This window comes from Euprymna scolopes, chromosome 9 (genome assembly GCF_053919585.1).
Source record: "Euprymna scolopes isolate OS-2025 chromosome 9, ASM5391958v1, whole genome shotgun sequence".
Taxonomy (NCBI): domain Eukaryota; kingdom Metazoa; phylum Mollusca; class Cephalopoda; order Sepiida; family Sepiolidae; genus Euprymna; species Euprymna scolopes.
In genome coordinates, this window is record NC_136490.1 from 4,110,100 (window position 1) to 4,122,163 (window position 12,064).

The 12,064-nt window shown below is 31.9% G+C and overlaps 1 protein-coding gene across 1 annotated transcript; it reads left to right on the forward strand.

Annotated features, from left to right (window-relative positions):
• The first annotated feature begins 5,678 nt into the window (after positions 1–5,678).
• LOC145285007 (uncharacterized) lies at positions 5,679–10,489 on the forward strand. The gene is made up of 3 exons (XM_080134093.1): positions 5,679–5,705; positions 8,710–9,467; positions 9,619–10,489. Exons 1-3 carry the CDS (start codon positions 5,679–5,681, stop codon positions 9,662–9,664), a joined length of 831 nt encoding a protein of 276 aa, XP_079990219.1. The 3' UTR covers positions 9,665–10,489.
• Positions 10,490–12,064: the final 1,575 nt, after the last annotated feature.

Sequence of the window (12,064 nt, forward strand, 5' to 3'; positions counted from 1 at the left end):
TCAAAATAGATTTTAAGTGGTCGAAATAGGTAAAAATTGAAAATAATCGTTATACATTTTCTACTTAATCTTTCTTTATTGTTAATCAGTTCATGTGCGTGTTACTTTTGTGCGGTGGTGACGTCACCATCTTTAAATTCTACGATTTATCTTTATTTTGTTTCGCCTCTAGATGATAGAATCCCAATATGTTTTAAGTTCATGTAATCACTACTCGATAATAATATATACGAGATCTGGGCAAATTAAAATAACATATTTAAACGTATTTTACAACACGACAAAGCCGTCAACTCTCCCACATATATAAAACCCTGTATGTCTGTCTGTCTACATATATTTAAATTCATCGCTTTTGAAAGTCACAGGTCAGCGCTAGGGGACTCGCATGATTGGAATTTTATGAATAGTCCGGTACTGTCCTTAGCCGGTTAAAAAATCCAAAAATGTAAGTCCAAGAAAGTTTATTTAATTTTCCATTCGCACAAGTAAAATCCAAGGAGATCGCGTAATTGGCAGATCCTCCAAAATAATCCCAAATACGGAAATCCCTAGAATAATTCACAAATATGTATAAGGAAAGGGGAAACCAGCCAATAATAATATAAGAAAAATAAGATATGCTCTTAACACGGCTGCCTAGAAGAAAGTGTAATTTTAAAAATCAGTAAAGAAGAAGAGAGAGATAAAAAAGATTAAATGGTGATAGAATTAAATATAAATTAGAAAAGCAAATCTCAAAACGACCAAGGCAGGAGACCGTTTAAAGGTGCAGAGAAATATTGGGCAAAAAAGGAGGTCAACTGAAATGTACAGATTATTACTTAAGAAAATGTCAGCAAGAGTTATTAACAGACACTAAATTGAAAAAAATATATTAATAAATAAAGAAATTAATAAAAAATAAAAATGAAAATAAATATAAAATAAAACAACATTGAAGGGGAAAGGATTGCAGGTATCTGACAAATTCCGGATAAAGCAAGTAAGTATGTAAGTAAATGCATATAGTAAAATATAAGTAAATATACATACAGGATATGCATGTGTAAGTACATTGATATAATTGATAGATAGGAATAGTAAAAGACTAAAACGGAAATTGCAAATAAAAATTCGGCCAAGCAAAGAAGAAATACAGAATTAAAATAAAGAATTATTATAAAGTTTTAAGAAAGTATGTATAAAAAATGTTAAAGAAAAATTAAATATATCTGAAAGGTTAAAGTAATAGCTATGTAATTTCAAAACTACCATAATTAAATTTGGACTTATGTTTATAGAGGGAGACCAGTTTGTTTTTAAAATTTATTATATTTTTACTTTGAGGGAAAGTAATTATAGTTATTGCTTCAGTTGTGCAGAGGCGACATGACTTAGAGCCTGGAGTATAAGACTTAACTTTTTATGATAGTCCATGTGATTGAAAAGGGGGTATGCTTAGAGTTAAGTTATTTAATTAAAGTGGTTAGAGAGTTCCTTGGTTATTATTATAATTATGGTTGTTAAAAGAAGAACTGTGGTTTGATATTCTTTTCTGCCTTTTATTAAAAGCTCGAGGTCTGATATTAATATTAATTTGCTGATTTGTATTAGTTAAATAGTTTGAATTTTATTCATTGTGTTCAACAATGATAGTACGACGACTGCTTTGGAGGGGATAGTGAGTGTTGTTAGTGTTAGAATGGCTGTTAGGAGCTTTATTATTATTATTATTATTGTTATTTTTAATATTATTATTATTATTATTATTATTATTATTATCATCATTATTATTGTTGTTAGTTGTATGGAGGGGCTGCTCGAGTGGTATATAGGATAAGTAACTATATCAGATGGAGGATGGGAAGAAGGATAACTTAAAGACAAAATATTAATGTCTGTTATTGAACGATTGCGTGGGAGCTCAGTAATTGTGCATGAATATAAAACATCGTTATGGATGCAATCATTTTTGAGTGGGCAAAGATGTTTCTTAGTACAATTACAGTTAGTTTGGGGTTTAATTGGAAAAGGGATTTTTTGGGCTGATTTAATTATTTTGTTATTAGATGTTAAGATACTTTGTGCTAAATTAGACATTGTTGAATGAGAAATTCTTGTTGGGTTTTAACGAAAATAGAACTATATCTGTGTGGGTATTTGAAAGAGTTTTGTACAATGTTGAAGAATTCCTTCGGTATATCAGTTTTGACATTTACGCTAAATGGAAGATTAAAACAAACATTTTTCTTTCTCCTGATGCTACTAGGTAGGTCAGATATATATATATATATATATATATATATATATATATATATATATATATAGTCATCCACATACAGTACTGTTTCGCTGTTTCACAGCTCATCAGTGCGGCTAGACAGGCAACTACCTCAAGCCAGGATTGAAACCCGACCGTTTATACGGCAGTCAAGGCTTCTAACCATTACGCTATCGGCGGCTGCTTGAACGAGTAGTGAGTTTTAACGATGTTTTGATATCGTCCGAAATACCTCCGCTCGATTTGTTTACACAAAGATATATATATATATATATATATATATATATATATATATATATATATATATATATATATATATATATATATATATATATATATATATATATTGCAATCACGAAAAAATTTCCATTCTCCATGATTAAAAGTATAGCGCGTTTTATGAAAAATAATGGAAAAAAGGAAAATAATAGTTATCGAGTTATTTTCGTATACAGACTAGCGGACCCCTTGCATTGCCCAGTCGAAAAATACACATAGATATTATCTTTTATAATTGCAGATGGTTTTTATGATAAGCAGGTATACCGTATGATAGGTCTTTACTCTAACGTTAAATTCTTTTAAAAACGAAATAAAACATATCGACAAAAACTGGGACATGTGCAAGCAAGCATTATCTTTTTCCTAAAGAGTTCTCGCCTGTAAGCAAAATAAAAATACTAGAGCGGAGTCTGAAACTAAAGACAGCGAGTCAAGTACAATAGCCATTATGCCAGCTTGGCACATTTAATAAAAATAACTTATTTTAGACTTGAATATCATAAGCATAATTAATCCGTTATGTGAAAAAATCACGCATGCACATTCGTGAAACTAGAGACACACAGATAAAATCCGATGTCTTCCACATACCGCATTCTTAACCTCTCGTCCATAGAACTGTAAATCTTCCATCCAGTCACTCCTCAGGGACGCTTACAACTATTCCCAACAAGTTTTTCAATCCGTTGTGAACACGTTTATTTTTCCCTCCATATCAAATGGAGCTCGTACTTATACTTAGTTTTTAGTTTCGTACAACCTTTACAGTGAAGAATAGCTTCCTATAACTTTGATTTTAGCATCATTTGGAGGCACTGTTTTAAATTAGTCTCACTTTTTAAGGATATTCTAATTTAATTTTAACTTTTATTTAGATTTCGTAGGTTCAAGGAACGAATGAGAAATCAATCAAATCCTTGATTCAGGATCCAGGATAGAATATGTACAATTAAACATGGATTTGGGGTTAAAAAATGGGGGATTCTGTGAAAGTTAGTAAAACAATAAAACTTCGTTCTTTACATCTAGTTAAAACTTGATAATATTTACATGTAAAAAATAAAATGTGATAAATGAGTAATTTGGAGAAGTATGAAGCTAACGCTTATAATAATGAGTTAAGGAACTGACAAAAACAAAATGGATTTGCGGTTTTTAAAAACACGGGATATTATATTAAACTTAGTAAAACAATAAAAACTTTCTTTTTTTTACTTCTAAAAACAACAAAACTTTTAGATCTGAATCACTTCTATAAACAATGTTACGAAATAAGGATTTAAAAATTATATAAGCTCTAGGTTTTGTCGTATATATATATATATATATATATATATATATATATATATATATATATATACGACAAAATATGCATATACAATTTACATATACGGCACAATCACGTTGATACAGAGGTTCCCGCCAGATCACTGAACTTGAGCAACGATGAGCCTAATGAGCACAAGATGGTTGAGCAATTGTGCATTATATACCCAAGCTGAGTTTTAGAAATGTCCAGATTGGTATCCGATGGAGCATTAATTACCTAGGAGTGATGCACCCCGTTTTCGTTATTACATGCATCTAGTAGGAACATCTGATGTAAAACTGCGGCCTACTGTATGCTCTGTCTTTTTGCAGCCATTACACAGCAAAAGATAAGCAGTAGTATCAAAAAGAGTGGTTGGTTCTATACAAAACCTTTACTGCTATAAACAAATCATCTTTGTGGATTTCGAAAAAAAATCAGTTGTGGTGGAGCTCCTACACTGAAATCAACGGAAAGGTTCATACACACACACACACCCACACACCCACACACACACATATATATGCATACATATATATATATATATATATATACATACATGCATATATATATATGTGTAGATGAGACAGTTTATATGTGTATGTATATATGTGTGCAGGTTCTATTATGAATGATATAAACGGGAAATATATCCATACGATTGCAGCTGCCTTCATCTATGATGTTTGATGAAAAAGCAAACGGACTTTCAGGAAAGTTTATCGATAGCAACAGTAAAATGCAGACGTTTGATATCTATTCGTCTGTCCCTCATTGCATTATGAAACTATATACCGCGATGTCTTTAATCTACCGTCTTTTCACATCGCAAAGCTTCATGGATTTTTCCTAACTTTTCAACTACCATATATACAATGATAAATCGATCACGGTATAGATTCTAATAAGTAATAAAAAATATAACTTGTCATGAGGCTAATGCACGAATGGATATTCGTGTAATTCATCCACTGAAAATACGCGCTTAACAATAAAGATGCAAGTACATACAAAATCAGAAATTACCGATGAATACCAAATGTCTATGTTTGCATAACTTGAATAAAAATAAATGCCATGATCAACTATCAGAAATAGAATTACTGATTGAGGAGAAAATGTTCAACACTAGTAAAAACCATATTCAGTAATCCGTAGACACGGATTATGGTTCGTTTCTTTTATAGGAAGTATTATAAGGCAATGTTTTATTGTCATCCTATAATTATCTCTAGATGTATCGCGGTATAATTAATTGTCTTCTAACTAAACTTGTTTTGATTTAATGTATTTTTTTACATGATTAGTATAAAATGATATAAAAACTTACTTTTGTATATTTTAAGCCATTCATTCAACCATTTATCTTACAGATCGTGTTCGTTTGGTATTACTGATAAATGCTACAGTTTAATCATATTCACATTTAGAACGAGATTTGACTCACTTTTCTTCGTCAAGTGGATTCATTGAAAGCTTCTATAATGATTTGCTAGGATTAAATATAACAAAAATCAATATTCTCTCAAAATGTAAATAATAGACGCATTAAATTCGTATTTTATTTCGAAATTAAATTATCAAAGCATCGTTACGATTCTAAAATCAACATACAACACGGGAAGCATCATGCAAATGTTATTGCTGTTGAAATGGTAGGTCGTGAATGACAGTGTCAGAATTTTATATAGAGAAATACACAAAAAAACTGAACGGATGTTTTAAGGGCAGTCGCACACAAAGTTTTGTTTTCTTAACAGTAAGTATAATACAACTGATTTTCATCGTAGATTTGTAAATGTTTTCTAAACGTGGAATTAAAGCATGTTTGCATTGATCGTTGCCACAAAGGTAATTCATCAAGTTATGCTTGACTTTTAGTATTAGTATTTTCTATTTTATATGTAACGAGAATCAAAGCAGATGAACGTCCCCAGCTTAAAAGAAAAATTAGGGGTTTGAACAAAAGAAACATATAAACATAGATGTGTCGAGAAAATATTTACAATTCACAAGCATATAGACACGTTTTAAAAATTTTGAATGAAAGTAATATCTATATATATATATATATATATATATATATATATATATATATATATATATATACATATATGTATGTGTATGTGTGTTTGTGTGTGTATGTATATATATATATATATATATACATAGTAATTTATAAAAATATATATGACAATTAAGCTACACAAAATATTCCTCGTTTCATTCTCGTGAGAATTCTCATGAGAATGAAGCGCGGAATATTCTTTGTAGCTTAATTGCCATATATATTTTCATAAATTACTACTCATGTATTGAGCACTGCTGAAATAAATACTTAAAGTTTACGCATAACATACATTTCCGTATGCTAATTTCTGTGATATATATATATATATATATATATACGAGAAAACAGTTAATAAAACATGTTAAAAACACTTTGAAATGAGTTTAAAAACATATTAAATCTGAAAAGGAAACACTAGATAAGTGGATAGTCCTTACTCCGCGGAGTTTCGAAGAAATATTTTCCTTCTCATCAGGATCTGATTTTGCATGTAAAAGTATTTGATGAAACAACCAGTAAGTAAAAGATCTTACTTGATAACAAAAATGTGTAGCAGAGGGAATATGGTGAAGAAAAAGTGAAAACACGTGAATGGATAGTCTGGTTGAAGATAAATAATGCAGTGACGGAAAAATCAAAATATATAACTTCAAGAAAGTTAATAGAATTTCCATTTCCACAAGTAAAATCCAAGGAACTCCCGTAATTGGAAGATGGTCCAAAATAATCCAAAGACAGAAATCCATGGCATAATTCACAAAAATGTGTACAAGGGAAAAAAGGAAAAACATGTCAATAATATTAATAAAAGAAAAATCCGATATGTTTTTCACTCTACTGCTGAGACATAAATATATTTTTTATTCTATATATATATATATATATATATATATATATATATATATATATATATATATATATATATATATATATATATATACATGCGCCGGGATTTGGGAAATGGCTTGGTTGGCGTCTGGGGCGAGGTTATACCACTAGAGAACATACCACCCTTAGTATTTGTTAAGACAGGTATATAGGAGGGGGAATTTTGATGAGGGCTGCTCTTGCTTAATCTATGCCAATTTTTTTTTTACACCGACTTAAGTTTATGAATAGTTCCAAAAAATTTGGATAGTATGTACACAGGTTTTCACCACTGAAAATAAATATGTTTGTGTGGATTTCTTTACGACTTCAGTTTATTGTAAATTCCACAGGCGATACGGTGAATAGGGTAGGTCGATTTTGGCATTATGACTAGGTCTATGCAGAGAAAGATGTTAAATAACATTGAGAATAACAACACAAAATATTTTTTTCTAAAACTCCATCGTTTTTTGCTAAAATGAATTTAAACATTGAAAAACTCAATATGTTGCGCCTATGTCGCCGGGTGCCGGTGTTAAATCAAAGAATAAGCATGTCATATTAATGCCGGTTTTGAAGAAAAAATACGAAGGGAGTATAAACAATACGTTTTTTTTTTTTTTGTAATATCTATTTTATTTTTTGAAAATTAATTGAGTGTCGATATAAAAAGACACCCTGCAAAATATTTCATTTAAAATGAAGTAAACAACTAATAAACCAGGGCTTTATTTTATCCGGTTAATATTTACGTCTACACCGCCAAGTAATCGGTTTCATTTTCGTGTTCACACGTTTGTTTACTTTGTTAATTGGAGCTTAATTCAAATTTAGAAATTATTACATTTTGCATTTTATATCTTATCAAACCTTAATTATTTATTAATTTATTTTAAACCTTTGTGTTATTTAATTTAATAATTCTTTATTTAAAAAAAAAAAAAAACAAGACATTTTTCTTCGCAAGGCTATTTCGGTGTGATTTGACTTGTTTTCATACTATTCGGTAAGTAAAACCATTATTATTTATTTTTTGATATTTACCAATTTTTCCAAATTTTAAATTTAATTCATAATTTCCATTGTTTAATTTCTTACAATATCATAAAATATTATTTTGCAGATATTTTTCTAACCATGAGTCGGAAACGAACTATTTCTACACGTAGTACTGATTCTACAAAATTTGCGGGCCCACCTTCTCCATTAAATACAACAGAACCCCCTACTTTCCGTCAGGTTATTAAATATGGCTATTACATGGAGAATTCTCACCCAAAGTTAAATAAATTTGCCCTTTCAAAATTAATGGCAACTGATGTTAAAGATATTTGGAAGGCAGTAAATCCCAGTTTGCCACTATTAACTGACAAATGGATTCTGCATAAATTGCAGGACACCTGCTTTAAAAAAGCTAAGCAAATAAATAGAAACGTTTTATCCGCATATGCCAAAAGTCTGCTGGTCAATAAACTTGACAAATTATTTGACATTTCATCTTGTTCGTGTGACCTGCCAATTGCAAGTTGTCATGACAAAAATATTAAATGCAAAAAAGAAATCAAATATTGATTTAAAAACATTTTTTCTTGATAAGTCCAAAATTGACAGAGAAAAAGAAAGATCAAAAAACAATGCCTATCAAAAACATAATAAAAAAATTAGAAATCTTGTCTGCATTGGTGTTGATGGGAAGCACGACAAAGACACTTTATTTTACATGGAAACTGTCGATGAAAAAGGAAACAAAAATCGAAGAAAAGCTAAAGGACAAGAGCATCACTTGACATTTACAAAGGAGATGGGTTGTGGAAGTAAGGGGGAGTATCTTACACATAGAGTGATCCCTACTGTTGGAGCAACTGGTGCTGTTCTGGCGGATGAAGTTCACAAAGTTCTAGAACAGTATGAGAGTGTCAATACTTTAAAGCTGTCCTTTTAGACAACACAAGCACCAATACTGGATGCAAATCCGGACTAGTTTCCTCACTAGAAAACAAGCTTCATAGAAAAATACATACCATTGGCTGTTCTCTACACCAGAATGAGCTTCCTTTTAGGGCATTATTTAAATCCCTTGATGGAAGTGCACGAAGCCAAACATCATTTACGGGTCAACTCGGAAAATTATGTGCCAACAATTACCATCATTTACCCCAAGTTGATTTTTTACCAGTGAGTAGTCCTCTAGAGACCAGGTATTCTGAACTAACAGAAAATGATCTCACTGGTGACCAAAGACTACTTTTAGAGTATGCTGTTGGTATTTCAAGGGGTAAAGTAGACCCTCAGTATGCAGCATGGAGGATCGGACCTTTAAATCAGGCAAGATGGCTTACTCTGGCAATCCGATTAATGTGTATGTGGACCCGTAAAATTTATCCATCTGAATTGACCAGAAAAATGCACCAGCTGATTAGTTTTATTGTAGAGGTTTATGCAGTTAACTGGTTTGAAATTAAACTGGATAATAAATTTCATAACTTGCAAATGTATATTTTTAAAATGATTGGGCAAATAAAAAAGCAGCCTCAAGAAATTCAGGAAATTGCTTTAAGCAATCTTCAGTTTAATGCTTTTGCCCTTTTGCCAGAGAATATTCTGTTCTCTATGTTAAAATCAGATGAAATGGAAGTGAGAGAAGAAACTATAAGAAGAATTTTAACCATTAGGTAAGTAAACATTCATATAAAACTGATCAAATTGTTTATTTCGATTTATACATTCATTTTCAATTATTAAATTAAAAAAAAAATTAATTGAAATAAAAGTTGTGTTCATTTGTTCAAGTCAAAATTATTTGACTTCTCTTTTCTTTTTCAGGAGTGAGGAACCAGTGAAAAAGCGTTTAAAAAAATATCAACAATAAATTTTGACGCTTTACATTGGTCAAATTTGATAGACCTTTTTCAAAGTAGAGTTTCAGAGCCAGCACTAACTGAAGAATTATCAGATGATGACCTTCAGGAATTATTGATGAGTGACAGAAAGCCAGAGTTACCTGATTTGCCTGCACATTCACAAAGTGTGGAAAGGGCTGTAAAATTGACATCAGAAACCTGCCAATCAGTCTATGGACTTGAAGCAAGACATAGACATATAATTGCTAAGATTTTATGCCATGAAATGAGGCCATTTTTTGCTTCAAAAGGATCCTATAGGGAGAATTTTTATATCATGGTAAAAAAAATAGCTTTTTACTTGCCAATTGTTTTGTGTTTTTATACAAGCATAGATAACTGCCTAGAGATAGGTAAATAATTTGTTTTAGGTTTTATTAAGACTTTTTTCAGACAGAATAAAAACTTCTTTTTTTCATTGATAGTAAAAAGAATTGAATTTTGCAGTTATAAAACAAAGTAAAATGCAGCATTTATATAATTTTGTAATTGCCGCCACCTCAAGGGGGGGGGGAATTATAATTTTGTTTAATATTTAGCACATCAGTCATAATATAGTTTATTTAAATATATAAAACAACTTGTTATGATTGAAACTGCAAAATGCTAAATAATTTCATACAAATCTTTCACAGATAAGGGTTTTTCCGTGTCTCAAAATAGACGATCTTTAAAATCAAATTAGCATCCGATGCCTGATGTTAGAAACCTAGTTTTTTTATATTTGTACTCCCCATATGTTTGTGCAACTTTCTCTGCTTCAACCTTTTACATTTTCCCCAAAAAGTTGAAAATCGACCTACCCTAACGGTGAACAGATGAAGAATATTACTGGAAGTAGTAGTGTGATCTCTAAATTGTGGCGAATGGTGGGTGGAGGTTCTTTTTTCACAAATACCTGAGCTATTGTTCAGTTCGTGTCGTCAGTCAGTGATAAAGCAGCCTTATTCAGGGATATCAGTGCTTTCCTAATGCTAGGGAGAGAGACTCTATACAAATATCTGCTTAAAACCAACCGTGATAGTGGACTACAGCTGTCTGGGTGTCAAATACGCTCTCCTCCAAAACAGATGAGGTAAACACTTTCATTTTGAATCTTGGAACATCCGCACTTTATTTGATAATGATAATCAGCAAAAATGTAACATTGCTCTTGTTCTTTGCTTCGAAGTAAAACATCAATGCATTTCCAACACAAACGAATAAAACGCTCCTCTGTCCCGAAACAAATTCACGTCCTCTCGTTGAAGAACATCGTTCAACAAGCGGCATTCTCGCTCCGCCATGATCATTCATTAGACTCTGTTGAAATAACTTTTTATATTGTATTTTCATGGAAATCATAACGCGACGTAACACTCACATCTGCATTGAAAGTCTTGGGTTTACCTGTCCGTAAGAAGAAAGTCTTTTGGGCCACACGAATTTGGCATTTCTCTCATATCTGCAGATGATGGCACATTGCTGGCCGACAGAGCGGGTATCTTGAATCGCTGGAAGGAGCACTTTGAAGCAATCTTAGACAGTGCCTCCACAACTGAAATAATTTCATTGGTCATTAAGCGACCTGAGATTTCTGAACTCGCTTTACTTCCAGTATTGCATGAGGTTTTTGTTGGTACCAAGTAAAGTTTTTCATGCAAAAAGTCTGGGAAAGACGCCTTACTTCCTGAGATTTTTAAGCTACATTGACTTTTTGTGAAGATCTGGCAAACTAGGAAATGCCCCTAAGGAGTTAGAGGGTGCATTAATTCAACACCTGTATAAAAACAAAGGCAATATATAAACTGTGATAACCATCGTGGCATCTCACTTTATAAATTTCTGAGAAGATCAAGCCAAGACTCATTCTCCACAGAATAACAAATACCTTACTGAAGATATCTACTCCGAATCTTAGTGTGGTTTCCGTGCCGTTCGGGGTAATGTTTATATGATTTGTTACTTTCGCGAGGTAGCTGAGAAAGTTCGCGAGAAAAACGGGGAGCGGTTTATGGTTTTTATTCACCAACCGTGCAGCGATCTGGAGTGTTTTGAAAAGGCTGGGGATACCTGACAAATTGCTGAGTGTTATCATGCTTTTATTATGATAGCAGGAAGGCATCCGTTGTTTCAAATGGAGAGTCTTCAGAACCTTTCAATGTGATAAATGACACGGAACAGGCATCGCATAATATCACTTGTACTGTCCACTTTCTTCTTTTCAGTTCTTCTGAAACATGCTTTTGCTGATACAGATACAGGCTTTGCCTTGAAATTTATAAGTGGTGATCTCTTTAACCAGCGGAGCTGACCCGCATTTCGTAAACTGTCATTAGGGGCCTTTTGTTTGCGGATGGCGCTGTACTTTGTGCAACCTCCCAGGAGGG